The sequence below is a fragment of the Necator americanus genome, chromosome IV (assembly GCF_031761385.1).
Source record: "Necator americanus strain Aroian chromosome IV, whole genome shotgun sequence".
In the NCBI taxonomy this organism is placed as follows: Eukaryota; Metazoa; Nematoda; class Chromadorea; order Rhabditida; family Ancylostomatidae; genus Necator; species Necator americanus.
Genome location: NC_087374.1, coordinates 30,401,223 through 30,415,449, shown reverse-complemented (window position 1 = coordinate 30,415,449; position 14,227 = coordinate 30,401,223). Strand labels below are relative to the sequence as shown.

Below are 14,227 nucleotides of genomic sequence, written 5' to 3'. Positions count from 1 at the left end.
CACTACGAAATTAAGAAGTGTTTGATGCATCCGCGCATTATAAAAACTGTCCTTCACTCAATGATATTCTCCACCAAGGACCTACCATACTGCCTAAGCTATACGGAATTCTATTACGCTTCCGCACTGCAAAATACGTTCTTCTATCTGACGTAGAAAAGGCATTTCTTCAAGTACATCTTCACGAAGACGACAGAGATTTTACAAGATGCTTAGGGATATCACCAAACCATTGACAGATGATAACCTGGTGGTATATAGATTTACCAGAGTCACTTCTGGGATCAATGCCTCACCATTTCTTCTCGGCGCAACAATCCTCTTCCACTTGAGCAACTATGTCAAAAATGACGGATTAGCTTGAGAAATTCCGTCTAATCTGTATGTCGATAATTTATTTGTCGGAGCAGAAACAACTCTTGAGGGCGTACAAAAATATAAAGAGCTAAAATCAATTTTTAACGACCTCAAGATGAACCTAAGAGCATTTGTCACGAACCACATGGACATCATGGATGCAATATCCACAAAGGATCGCTCCTCCAATCTGTGCCCTAAGGTACTTGGAATCTATGGGGATTCTATAGCCGACAACTTCTTATTATTGATTAACCTGCCTACGATAGAATTTGTTAGCAAAAGAACCGTTGCTCAACAAATTGCTTCCATCTATGACCCACTAGGATGGTTCATACCACTCCTGGTCAAAGCAAAACGTTTCCAACAACTTTTGTGGAAGGAGCAATATGATTGGGACGAACCACTGAATGAAGAATATAGACGTCAGTGGAACCTCATTATAACAAAAATATCCAACTCCCACAAAAGGGTGCCACGGAAAGTCACACTCGACAACTCCGCACCTTATACACTGGTAACCTATTTCGACGCTAGTGGAATTGCTATGACAGCATGTACCTATCTCATTAGCCAAAGGGAATCCAGCTTTCTTATGGCTGAGTCTAAGATTACGGACAGTAATCGACCAACCACCGTACCGAAACTCGAAATAAATGCCATAACCATTGGAGCACGACTTACTCTCAATACTTTCCTAAGCTTAAAATCCTCAATAAGCATAAACAACGTCATTTTTCTAACCGACTCGGAAATCGTCTTAAATTGGCTGAGAGGTTCTCTTGATCATTCTAAAACAAGACTTTACGTCAAAAATCGTATACGCGAGATTCGCGACATCGTACAGTCACTAGAACGTATGGAAGTCGGAGTGAAATTTGGCTACATCGACACGAAATGGAATCCTGCCGACATTGGAACACGGGGAGCTTCCAATCATGAATTCGTGTCTCATGTGTGGTGGGATGGTTATTCTCTTGAGAAAATTCTCAATTACGGGTTTACATCCACTCTCTTTTCCCTTGTTAAAGATCCGGAATTACAAAATGACGATGATGATGATGAAAATGATATTCTACTGAATGCAGAAGCGAATGTTATAAAAACACATGCAACGACTGACAAAGTCGAAGAAATTCTTGATCTGACAAGGTATAATACTAAAACCAAGCCGCTGAGGATCTTAGCCTACGTGATAAAATTTCTGAGAAGCATTACAACTCGTCTAAAAAGCCCGTTGCAGGAAAGGCTCCGAGATTCTTTACCCTACCTAGTTCGACAAGCAGAGGATCAAGAGCTCACGGCTACCGACATATTCGAAGCGCATAGCATACTCATAAGAAATCACCAGCAGGTACACCTCAATTCTCACTACAAAAAACAGTTGTCAAAAAACCTAAACCTGAACGAGGAGGAAAACCACGTGTTCAGAGCATACGGACGTCTTAATAAATCCAATTTAAACATTATGGCAAAAAATCCCATCCTTATCATTTCGAATACGGAGCTGTGTCGTCTTATTATCCTCGAAGCGCATAGACCGTATCACAACAGTACAGGACATACAATAGCAGAAGTTCGACAACAGTACTGGATTCCACGGCTCCGAGAACAAGTGAAGAAATGCATGCGGTCTTGTGTTCCTTGTCAAAAGATGGATAATCTGCCATATAGATATCCAGAAATGGCCGATCTTCCATCAAGGAGAGTAACAAGAACACGCCCGTTTGAAAACATAGGACCCGACTACTTCGGCCCTATAACCGTCCATGATGATCATAAGGAACGTACAAACGTTTATGGATGTATATTCACATGTTGTGTAACTAGCCTCATTCATCTGAAGATCGTATCAAAATTACCCACACCCAAACTATGCCATAGAATGCAAAGAACAAGGGTTATACCTTCATGCCCACAGGCAGAAGAATATGAATTATGCGTTAACAATTACTGCATAAGGGAGAAGACACCTCCACTACATAAACTCTTACGCTTGCCACCAGAAGAAGTACTTCACGACTTTGAAGTAAACTGGAAAATACGCATAGGAGATAGTTATACTACAGTTGAAACGGCTTGTTCAGCACTACCTTTTTGCTCTGCAATAGACTGTACTATGTGTGCCGCCAATATTTTAAACCCCGAATGTTGGCCTCTGGCGGCAATTGCAGGACTAGATATAATAATATACCTTTTCACTGCCATCTGCTACACCCTCTGTTACATACCAGTTACAGTTGGCCGACCATTCCGCATCATCATTGCGGGAATAGGCAAAGTGCTTGACTTAGTGGCACTCTTTATATGGTGTTGCTGCCAGCGGATTACTCTCTGGGTTCTGCATAGAGGAAAACAGCAACATCGTAACCGAATTCTGCAAGCATTAGCCATATGCAGCTTATTGCAAGGAGCTGTAGCATACCAAGAGGTGAACATTTTTCAACATCACCTGAGAAATTGTCGAACCACAACAGGAAAAAGCACTTGTAAAGTAGAAGTGGCCTCAGTGGTAAAGATGAACCCCTTCAAAAAGGACGTGTGCATAAGTTTCCAGAGAAACAACTCCATCGTACTAAGGACGCGTCTTCGGTGGGAAGGACTGAGACTAATCTGCGACCGCATACCGGTAACATACACACGGAATGTGGTGCAAAAAATAATCGACAGTAAGAGATGCCCACACATGGGATCATGTACCGGAAACAAATGTGCTGACATCAACACGACGAGCATAGTGCCTGAGTTGGCTATCGGCAACTCCTTTCCTGGAATTACTGGCTGCATGGAATCATGCGATGGCCCAGGATGCGACTGTTTCTATCTCAGTTCCGGGTGTTTGTTCTATAGGATATACGCAGTACCAACAGATGATAACGTCTACGAACTCTTCAAGTGCATACGCTGGAAAGAAGAAATGAAACTCCGTCTCGAGATCAGCAAAGGCTCTACACTTCGCATATACGTACTCGGACTCCACCCGAACATTCCTAATCAAATCCAAAGCATGGATGTAACATTAAGCGTACTCGCAACTCCACCATTACCGGCCTTGGAACAAGTTTTCATTGCCTCGACAAACCAAACAGCGATATGGGATAAAAAGACATATCCACTACTTAGCTGTCCTACACGCAAACATGCAATTACATTACAATGTCATTTAAGAGATGATTGTGATTGCGTAGCTGCTGAGTCTCAAGTAAGGTGCATATGTAACGAAGATAGGGTCGGAACAAATTTCTTCGACATCACCAAAGTACTCCCAATTACACATCAACAAGTACGATTTACGCCACATCCACTACATGGAGTCATCGCAAGAGCAGATGAGGATATATCGACCAAGATCATCTTGATTTTGAAAGAAAGTATCGACAATTCCATCAGAGAAGTCAGAGATGACTTCTGTACCGTTGAAAACACTTACCTCAACGGATGTTATCAGTGCAGTAAAGGAGCAACTGCTACTGTAACATGTAAATCTACATTCAACAACATATCCGCTGAAGTTGAATGTGGACAGGACGGCTTTACAATTCCCTGTTCGCCTTCGGGCACTTCATCTAAAATTGGATTCCTATTCCAGTCCGCTCGAATCCAAATTCAATGTTCCTTGAAATGCGGAACAAAAACGTCGACTTTCGAGTTAACAGGAATCTTGAAGTACCCATATAATTTCCAAGGAAGTTTCATGCATTATATCCAATCTGACCACAACCGAACCTCTGACTTCCAGTGGCCTGACCTCAATCACATCTTGGACATTTATCTGCAATGGTACAAGTATCTACTCATTACCATGATTTCAGTTGCGGGAGCTCTTCTTATGAGCTATCTATACCTACCAAAGGTGTGTACAAAAGCGACAATGATATGCATCAAAACCATCTTCAAAATCATTAAATATGGATGGAACATACTCCTGTGCATATTCTCAGTATTCCTGATGCAACTTATAATTCCATTTCGCAAAGGAAAGAAGGATAAGAACAACGAAAAGCTTCTCTAAACGTCGTTCAGCATACAAAATAATAATTACAAAGCATTATGGAACAATACCTTATCCTTTTAGTGTAATGGCATCAAATAGGACCGACGACATGTTCACGAAGAAAAGAAAGGCTGAGGAACGAAAACTCATAGAGGAAATCCCCTACAAATGCTCATGTATCAGACTAGCCGCAACGTTCCCAGCTGAAGAAGAAATTCAGAAGAAGATTCGTAATTTTTTAAAAGTTATTGTAATGCAACCTCGGTCCAATAACCTCCGATATGTTTACTAAAACTCGAGGAAAAAGACCTCAACATTTCGCAAAGGTGGAGGCAACGCTCTACGAGTGCCGCTTAGAGCAGGTTCATCAAGCGGTCAATATTACGATGGAAAGAATCGGCGCCGCTGCCCAAGGACTATCGCTGACGTACGATTTGTACGGACTACTTGTGATGGCAGACAATAACTTGGCAAACTCGAGATACGAGTTTTTCAATGACACGGAGGAAGGAGTAACATTGGAACCTAGCTTTACCGCCGACTTCATATGCAGAGAAGTCGAGTTCATCAAGGAATTTCGAAGTCAAGTGGAAACCGAAATCAGAGAAGCGTCCAGACCAAAGAAGAAATAGAGCATCTCCATTGCGAATTTAAACAGTATTATACGGAAATTAAGGGACATACCCGTAGCCTGAACGAAAACGTTCATAGCATTAAGGAAGAACTTCGTCGAGATTTCAAACAAGGCTTTGCCGAAATCGATAAACGGATTACTAATCAGAACGAAAACACTCAAAGCATCAAGGAGGAACTTTGCCGTGACTTCAAACAATACTTCGTCGAACTCAATAAAAGGATTACTAACCAGAGCGAAAATATCAATAGCATGCGGGAAAATCTCCACCGCGAGTTTGGGCAATGTCGTAAAGAAATAAAGGAGCAGATTCGTGACCAAAGCGATAGCATAAAGGGAAGCATTGAATTGACCAAAAATTCGCTTGAAACACGGGTGGCAACTCTTCCCTCTCACGCACCGAAAACAGATCAAGAGCCAACCATGCCGAAAGAAGTGGCATCGGAAGGGACAACAACCAAAAACTGGACAGAGGACCCTAATTCGGAAAATCAAGATCCTATAAGACAAAGAAATGACGAAGAGGAGGAAGTCGGAGAAGACCTCTTGGATCTAGGTGACGAATACGAATGTAGAGAGCAGAAGGATGCAAGCGAAAAAGTTTCAACCTATACAAATGAAAACATTCGACAAAAAAGGGAACATGCAGAGAAGGAACGGAGAGAACAATTAGATGAACGAAGAGACAGAATCGAGGAGTTCCTCAAATACAATAGGGACGTACCAGAAAAGATGATTCGACGGCTTAATTACATTCGATCGGAAGAGCGCTTCCTAACATGCTCATTCTGTTTAGCCAAGGGAGAGCATTACTCAGATAGCTGTCCAGAGTATGCAACTGTGGACACGAGATCGAGAAGAGCATGATGTGTCTTATGTCTCGACAGCCGTCATGACACAGACCATTGCTGGAGCAAGGGAAAAATATGCATGTACTGCGGCAGTACGCACCACAAGGCTTTGTGTACCTTGCCTGAAACAATAAATAGGCGTCGCAAGGAGCTGGAAAAGGTGAGGTAAGAGCTGCAGATGCTCAGGAACCACCAAAACAGTCAACCAGGGCCCTCGAATTCACAACCCTGGGGGGGAGTGTCACAAACGTCACCATAGATCATAAAAATAAAGAAGTAAGAAAAATATGTTTACGCTGGGTGGGTATGCTCAAACAAAGAGCATTTGAATAACAGGCAATGAATGAGAGTTGCACTCTCGCGCAGCAGGCGCATCTGGTGTGCAAAAACTATTCGAGCACAATCAGATTGGGAGAGCAACACAGCGCCGAGGGCAGACAAAGAGGTTGGACCGTATATAAACAGTCTAACTGTGTTTATTGCTCAGAGCATAGTCGAGCATTCGCCTAAAGCATCTTCTTTTCTCTTGCCTCCCTCCCACGTGTGCTTATATATTTTTGCCTCCCTTTTTGTGATGCTTGTATTTTATGCATTTCTGTTCGTGCATTATTATATCACGTCTGCTATTTTACATTCGCCATGTAACGTGCCTCTGATATTGGTGTATATTGTACGTGATAAATAAAAGTTTAATTACCCAAGTTTGAGGCTTATTCACGTGGCATCTAACTAAGAACTGAACCACCGCTGATTGAAAAAGAGTGTCATTCTCAATGAGACTCCTCAATTACTGGGGTACTGCGCATGGAACAGTACCTACTAGGACTGTCTTACTGCACGTACATGTGACCGTCACGAAACAAGCAAGCAGCTTTGTAACCCCTCTGCACTACTTTGCTCGCCTACTCCTTCTTACCTGTACATTTAGAATCAGCATTAATTAGGAGCATTCACTAATACTTATTAGATTCTAGATTATAGAAAAATTTTACCTTTTCCCAACCTTCCACGCCCACTGTTCCGGTCCTGTCAAGTATGAACGTTATCGATCTTCCTTCTCTGGTTGAATCACACGAAAGACAAATGGTACCCTGCAATATTTCCATCTTATAGTTAATCTTTAATGTTTTAGAGATTATCTTCCTCTTTTTCAGAAACCTATTCGGAAAAATTTACTATTTCTATTACTACTTCTTCTCTTCCTTCTAATTGGTATCTCGATCACAATGACTTACTTGACTTAATCGGAGGGCTGATGTCATCGCCTGACGCGATTATCCGCATCTTCGCCGAGGTGTGCCTGTGTAACACAGCTCTGCCCAACCTTCTCGATCTTCTGCGAGAGCTTGCACAGAATCAATTCATCCGTCGCTATTCCATATTCTGTGAAACTTTACGTCTCGCCTGAACTGCCTATCCATGCCGAGTGTCCTAAGGTCCTCTTGCACCACCTCAGTCCAGAACCTCCGTTTTGGGCCAGGTGGCTTCTTCCAGTTGAAACGCGGCAAACTCCTCAGAACTCGTTGAAAAAGGCGATCTGCCGCTCTCCTTAATATATGACCGAAGAAGCGAAGACAATTTACTTTAGCCACTTTCGATGGCGGTGCAAGATGTTGGTGTCTTCCACTTGTCATCCGCCGGTATACCACATAAATTTCTGCTAAAGATCTTCATTGTGGCAGGCCGAAAGTAGCCAAGTAGCCGTATAAGCAGCGTTCCATGCAGTCAAGCCTCTTCATAACCGTTGATGATGCTGCCCAAGTCTCCGATCCGTACATCATGATGGGGCGAATTGCGGATAGGTAGCTTGACTTCGTTGGTGACGGGGGTCGACCACAGGCATTTCGTTAAGGAGTTAAATGTAGAAGTGGCCTTAGCGCATCTTTGCTGAACATCTCTCTCGTAGCTGCAATTGTTCTTCAGCGTACAGCCTAGGTAAAAGAACTCATCAACGAGTTCTATCGGTTGTCCGTCCACCCTGATTCCCGTTCGAGGTCTCGAAGAGATCCACACCTGCTTGCATTTATCAGGGCGTAGACGTAGTCCATAGGCTGCAGCCAGCTTCGATACAAGGTTGACAACATCTTGAAGTTTCGTACTGCTTTCCGCAAATATAACGACATCGTCGGCGTTCTCGAGGTCAGCCAAGAGGCACCCTGATGGTGCTAAGACAATGTCAGCAGGACACTGGTCGACTGTTCTTCGCATAATGTCGTCGATTGCAAAATTGAACAGGAAAGGTCCTGCCACTGCCCATTGTCTTACTCCAGTTACCATCTCAAACGGTGTTGCACATCCGGCTGGTGTTCGAACTGCAGCAGTTGTTCGTAGATTCATGTCATCAAGCAAGCGAACGAACTTTCCTGGTACTCCATCGGCGCGGAGCGCGTTGAGAAGACGGCCTCGGTGAAGAGAGTCGAACGCAGCTTCAAAGCCAGCTTAATCGTCGCACGTTGTTTCTTCGCGATGTTTAATAAGTCGGTCCATGATAATGCGCTTCAATACTTCGTACATAACACGCAGCAAAGAGATTCCTCGACAGTTCCTAGGGTCCGTGACGGATAACTTCTTGTGGAGGAAAATTATGATAGCGTGTCTCTACGAGTCACGTATCCTTTCATCTATCCATAATGAACAGATGATCTTTGTCATCTCACGAATCCCAGACGGAGGAAGATATTTTAGCATTTCTGCGCTAATCCCATCGTCTCCACCAGATTTTCCATTCTTCATTTTTTGAATACAGACTAGAACCTCCGACTCGGTCGGTGGCTCCTTGTCAACCGCATATGTCGGTCTATGAACGTGCTCAAGTTCAGGAGCTGACGGTGCTAGCCGGTTCAGCAAGGCCTTAAAGTGTTCTCTCCAAATTGGAAGGGTTGCTTCACCGGCAGCTACTCCATTGGCAGTGTTGAAGACTGGAGAACATCTTTTCATTTCGTCGCTATACTGTTTTAGTAGAGCATAGCCTTTCCGCGGGTTCCTGTCCTCCCACGCCTTCTCAAACTGCGTGCTGCCCATACAGAATTGTACGTGGATTTTGTTTCCGCAGATGCTAAGGCAAACGTCTTCCGCGGCAATAGAACCGGGAGCGTTTCCCTTGCAGCGCCCTGGATGCACTTTGTGAAGGAATCCGCATTGTTAAGCTTTTTTCTGGTCCGTACTCCAACATGAATAGACAAACATTGGCGGGATTTTGTTCTGCATTCATCGTCTTTCAGACCTGCCATGTCGATTTTCGGTTGAAGAGGAACTCCTAGGTTTCTCTTGTGCAACCGTATCTTGAAGCTGAGAAGAACTGGACGGTGGTCAGAGTCAAAAGCGACGTCCCAAACAGCTCTAGATTTTCGGATATCTGACTGAGGAATGTTCCTCGCCAGAACGTAGTCGAGCTGAAGCTTAAGAGTCTTCCACTTGAGCTGCTCTTCAGGCGTTAAAAGGGTCGACCCCTGCCACGTGAGCTGATGGAGTCGATGATTCCTCTTAAACGTGGAAGCGATGATGAGGCCCGTCTATTCGCACAAGTCGACCTGACGGTCACTGTTGTCCGACGTGTGCTCCGCTGGATAATACCATCTTCCTAGCACATCGGATTACTGTTCGAGTCCCATCTTCGCATTTGCGTCGATTCCGACAATGACCACCTGCTGGCTTGGTATTTTAGACATCAAAGCATTGAGTTCATCATAGAAGGCATCCTTGCTGTTGTCCTCAGCGTTTTCCGTAGGTGCGTGAGCACCTACGATCCAGAGTTTACGTCCTCTGCGACCCCGCATTCGTAGAAAGGCGCATCTAGACGACGTTGAGCCAAATTCCTCCACCAGGTTCTTGTAATCGTTCCTCACAGCTATCGCGCAGCCACCTACTTTGTTCTCATCAGCATCGCCGCAGTATATGATGTAATTTTCGATGCTGACGACGGGCCGATCTCTCATGCGTGTTTCCTGCAGTGCAGCAAAAGTCACACAGAGATATCGCAAGAGTCTGGATAGAGCGGCTTGTTGGAGTTCACTCGATAGTGTTCGGCAGTTCAGCGTAACGAAACGAATGGTTGTTGCAAAGATTCCATGCTCCAATCAGGCAGTTGACCTTTCAGGTTATGGGCTTTGGCGATGTGCTGGAGATTTTATATGGGAAGTTCCAAAAAGGAGGCTTGTTAAGAGGGCGAGCAATCAGACTCGTATACGCGGCCCCCTCGATCACAATAATTATACTAAACATTAAAGAAAAAGATCCGTTTTCTAATGGATTTTGAAGATGCTCATGTCTAATTCGTATCCGACAGTTCGAAAAACTTTCGAATGGTAAATTGCTGAACGTTTTCTTTTTGGAATGAAAGTGAAGAATGGAAGAGCCAAACAAGTCTCTATTACTCGCTAAATCATTCCGGAAAACGAAACTATCATACAACGTAGAATACAGTTCCTTGTTATGAGCAAAAAAATTGAGCTTGAACAAGAAAGGCGAGTTGAGATAATGCTTTTCTAGATGCCTTTTCTTGTTTTGGCACATCGTTTATAGTCGCTCCAGGAATTACGTGATTTGCTGCAAGGCTCTCTAGATTCCATTCTAATAAGATAGACGAAGTCAGCATAGATAAGCAGACCAAGGAGAATTTGCAAGACCCTCGTTTTCACCTCCTCCGCCCATAGACACGTCTGATTCTCTATTCTCGGTTGCTGGGGCCTGTGTTGTATCAAGTTTGGAGGATGATGTTTCTACGATCTCGCTCCAGATATCCTCGAAGTTTTTGGCAAGTGCAAGTTGAATTTACGAGTTAACGTATTTTTCGCCTTCAGTTGGCACTACTTTACACGAATAGGTCCTAGCCGTCGTGTGAAGTAACAACCCTGTAAGATATGACCTTGGCATTGCTGACAAGCCGTCGATTCTAATGTTCCATCAGCATAAATTTAGATGTAGTAGAAGGTGTCTAGCTGTGATTGTCGATCTATTGCGATTTTCTGTTGCCGTATTCGCACGAGTTTCCGTATTCGCACGAATTGGGAACTGCAGAATGTGCTCTCTCTATTGATTCCGCAATTGCAACAATAATGGTGGTTGGTCTTCTTTGGTTCATAATTGACAATGGCTGAGTTCGTTGGGTCATTGAAGTGGTCCACTATTATGGTTACACCCATGAAACACAGAGACGATTATTCGTACTCCGTTGATAGTGTCAGTACCACCGGTGTAGACAGTTTTAAAGCCACAGCCGTTGTTCTTCGCCTTGATACCAAGCCACCCTTTCTACTGCAGCGCTCAGGCACGAACTCGGCTAGTGTGCTAGAGCGCTAGAGCGCTTCAGCTCTGATAGACATCCGAGAGTTTGAGTACCTTCTGAGTTCACCGGTCATATTGATAAGAGTGGTCGTCGTTGATCGGCCTTTCACATGGCTTTGTCTGCAGACTTCCGCTTCTATCCCATGAGGATAGAATTCTCATGCGTTGACGCACTCCGTTATCCTACGCTAACATTCGTACTCGCAACCCTTGCGTAGAGGAGTTGCAGAGATGGCTACGCTATCGGTTGCTTCTATCCGGCTTCTCGCCTGCAATAACTACGGCAGTCGAAGAATCATAAATTTGCGTTTCTTCACGTTTTCTCCACAACTCCTTCCATTTGGCTGCTGCTACTCTATCTTTCAGAAATAAAATTGCGAAAAGGCCAGAATCCTTGCTTGAGAAGCTGTGCCTAAAACTTAGCTCGAAGAGCTTCTCAGTATCGACTTTTCGACTAAGTTTCGGCCATGAGTACTACTACGTTTTCTACAATAGATGTCCCACCACTGCCACTAGTGCACCAGAACTTTTTCTTTTTAATTTTGCTTCAGGGGTGGTGTAGTGCGGTTGGTAAGAGGTTCCGCTGTGGCTAGAATTTATCAGAGGTTCGAATCCGCCCCAGTGCACACCAACCATTTCATCCCTCCGGGGACTGAGTTGAAGTCGAACGCGTAGGCGCATCTCCACAAGGATTGATCAACGCCGCGCACTTCATATTTTAGCTTCATCCTTAATTTTGCTTCATATCATTCTGATCGATCGTGTTCTTTTAGACCGTCTGATATCTGGATCTAGCGACATAAAAGAGATCAAGTTAGAAGGAACAAACTATGAAGATTTGCGCTTTTCTATTCTGTTTCAAACAGTTAGTGGTGTTAACGTGTTTTTTCCAAAAATTTGTTGTTGAGAAAGGTTGTCCGCGAAAAACAATCTCCACTTTCTCACACCCCCTAATTGATCAATTGTAATACAGAGAAAAAACTTGAACGCTGAATAAAATTACTTGGTTACTCAACAAGAATGAACTATTAACGTCATCTTGGAAGAATGACTATTTGACATCATTATGAGAGAGTGACCGAGATCTGTTTTTAAGTCTTTATTTGAGATTTTAGGCCAACCTTCAAAGAGTGGGAACATATGAGTAGATTTGTGTTTTCAGGAAACAGTTCTGTGCTGGAAGTATGCTTTGTAGGAAATGACATTTATAACATTTTGTTCCAACTACAGCTTTCCTATGTAACACTTCGTCAAAATAGTGCACTACCTCTAAAAGAGGTAACAAAATGTTTCAGATTCATCGTCGCTTCAAGAGTGGAGAGGTCTGATACGGTCTCTCCTACTTTTCTATTTGCCACTTTTTTTTGTGACAGTACGTACATTTTTAATAATGCATGATAAGCCGTGTCCTATACAGTACCCAAAAAGACTCTTTGAAGTAGTGGCATTGCGCGAGTCTCGTGTTCCTGTTAAGGTTTTAGAACCTCGATTTATACAGAAACCTTTCTAGAAAACACTTTTTGTAAGGGGTAAGGATTTTGTAATGGTGGTACAATCCCAGGTATACTGTAGTTTTCCTATCAGAAATAGGCGTACGTTGGGACGTTTCTAGAAGAAGGGGTCTTTTGTGTTGTAAAAGAAGAAGTGAAGCGAGAATAAAGAAGCGGGAAGAGAAGGAGAATGGAATAGGATATGGGAGGAAAGAAGAAGAACAACAAGAAGAGCAAATAGAAAAGTGGATAGTGACACATCAGCGGCAAAAGGGAAAAAGACAAGGTGCATGGCAATGTTTGTGTCAAGCCAGTGTTTTTGTCCACTCAGACAATGCTGACACTCATTTTTTGAGCTCGTAGGCTTGGTTGGCACTAAGACGGTTTCAAACCATAGATCGTATAGTCGCAGCCGATCCTGTTATCGACTGCGCTACCTCCCAGTTCTATGTGTAAGCATCAGAAAAAAAGATTTTTCGTTTTTCTTTGCAATTGTTAAATACGATGCAATTTAATTTTTGCATAGTCTTTTTTTTTCAAAATAAATGTGGTTCTTCGAAAGATAAGATATACCTACCACACACTGATTTGTGAAAAAAAAAACTAGAAACAAAGTTCATGTCCGATACTCAAAGAGGTTCTAGTGCAGTTTTCCTTCACACTTCTTTTTTTGAACTAAGAATGAGACTAAAATTTCCCTTTAATTTCAAAATGGTTTTCAGAATCTTCCCTACCGAGGTTCCCTAAGAACCAGATCAGCTGCGAAAGAAAAATATTCATCTAAAGAAAGAATCCTCAGATCAGATGGACTTCTTGAGATCCTCTATTCTGATACGAAGATGACTATTAAGGCGCGGTACCGTTTTTTGATAGACACAGAGAATTCGATAAAATTTTGATTTTCTCCGAACGTAAAGAAATGTATAGTATAGTTTTGGAGAATGTCTAATAATTGAGGTCATAATGACGATTGACCTGATGCAACGCTGTTATGTTGTGGGTATGTCACATGGGAAAACTTTTTCTATCAAAATCAAAATTTTCTACTTTCTAAGTCTTCTTCATTTTGAAAAATGCAAATGGGACGCGGATGAATACAAATCCTCCTAGTTATCCCACTGAGTCGAGCACATTCTGGTACGAGCTTATAGGCATCACCACACAAATCTCTAGTGGTACGGATTTCCGGTGGAGTATTCGTATACGAGATCGTAGATTATTGAGAGAAAGGTGATTCCATTCATTTCTTCCTAATTCCCGTAAAAAACGGTCCGGAAGATACGGCTTCGAGCGCTCCGGCACACTATTTTCTACAAGGAGTTCGATTGGAGCGCGCCAGCCTTATGCATGCGCCGCATCTTTCGGGCTTTCTCACCTTTTTCACGGCAATTAGGAAGAAATGGATGGAATCATTTCCCTCTCCATAATTTGCTATCCCGTATAAGAATACTCCACCTGAAATCCGTACCACCTCAGATTCGTGGGGTGATGCCTTTATGGGAGGAATTCCATTGCTCCGTCAGTGCTTTGCTCTCTCTCCACCGCTCTTCAGAGTCAGTATGGCAACAATGACGGTAGATCTTCACAACCCTGTAGAAACATCACAAACGCTACTCTA

General features: G+C 43.2%; 5 protein-coding genes across 8 annotated transcripts; 3 read left to right on the top strand and 2 right to left on the bottom strand.

Annotated features, from left to right (window-relative positions):
- Window positions 1-472: 472 nt before the first annotated feature.
- Window positions 473-4,369, top strand: RB195_003250 (uncharacterized protein; the record flags this gene model as incomplete). The annotated part of the gene is made up of 1 exon (XM_064200827.1): window positions 473-4,369. One exon carries the CDS (start codon window positions 473-475, stop codon window positions 4,367-4,369), a length of 3,897 nt encoding a protein of 1,298 aa, XP_064056708.1.
- A 263-nt stretch (window positions 4,370-4,632) lies between these two features.
- RB195_003249 (uncharacterized protein) lies at window positions 4,633-4,983 on the top strand (the record flags this gene model as incomplete). The annotated part of the gene is made up of 1 exon (XM_064200826.1): window positions 4,633-4,983. One exon carries the CDS (start codon window positions 4,633-4,635, stop codon window positions 4,981-4,983), a length of 351 nt encoding a protein of 116 aa, XP_064056707.1.
- On the top strand, window positions 4,899-5,852 carry RB195_003248 (uncharacterized protein; the record flags this gene model as incomplete). 2 transcript variants are annotated; one of them, XM_013439195.2, is made up of 1 exon in its annotated part: window positions 4,899-5,852. In XM_013439195.2, the coding sequence occupies one exon, from the start codon at window positions 4,899-4,901 to the stop codon at window positions 5,850-5,852; it is 954 nt and encodes a 317-aa protein (XP_013294649.2). The 2 variants fall into 2 exon arrangements, with proteins under 2 accessions (XP_013294649.2, XP_064056706.1); XM_064200825.1 differs by having other exon boundaries at window positions 5,238-5,852.
- Window positions 5,853-7,561: 1,709 nt separating this feature from the next.
- On the bottom strand, window positions 7,562-8,173 carry RB195_003247 (uncharacterized protein; the record flags this gene model as incomplete). Its single annotated transcript, XM_064200824.1, has 1 exon — window positions 7,562-8,173. The coding sequence occupies one exon, from the start codon at window positions 8,171-8,173 to the stop codon at window positions 7,562-7,564; it is 612 nt and encodes a 203-aa protein (XP_064056705.1).
- On the bottom strand, window positions 7,562-9,771 carry RB195_003246 (uncharacterized protein; the record flags this gene model as incomplete). 3 transcript variants are annotated; one of them, XM_064200823.1, is made up of 4 exons in its annotated part: window positions 7,562-8,274; window positions 8,446-8,946; window positions 9,021-9,175; window positions 9,434-9,771. In XM_064200823.1, 4 exons carry the CDS (start codon window positions 9,769-9,771, stop codon window positions 7,562-7,564), a joined length of 1,707 nt encoding a protein of 568 aa, XP_064056702.1. The 3 variants fall into 3 exon arrangements, with proteins under 3 accessions (XP_064056702.1, XP_064056704.1, XP_064056703.1); XM_064200822.1 differs by lacking the exons at window positions 7,562-8,274; window positions 9,021-9,175; window positions 9,434-9,771 and having other exon boundaries at window positions 8,435-8,857; XM_064200821.1 differs by lacking the exons at window positions 7,562-8,274; window positions 8,446-8,946; window positions 9,021-9,175 and having other exon boundaries at window positions 9,430-9,771.
- Window positions 9,772-14,227: the final 4,456 nt, after the last annotated feature.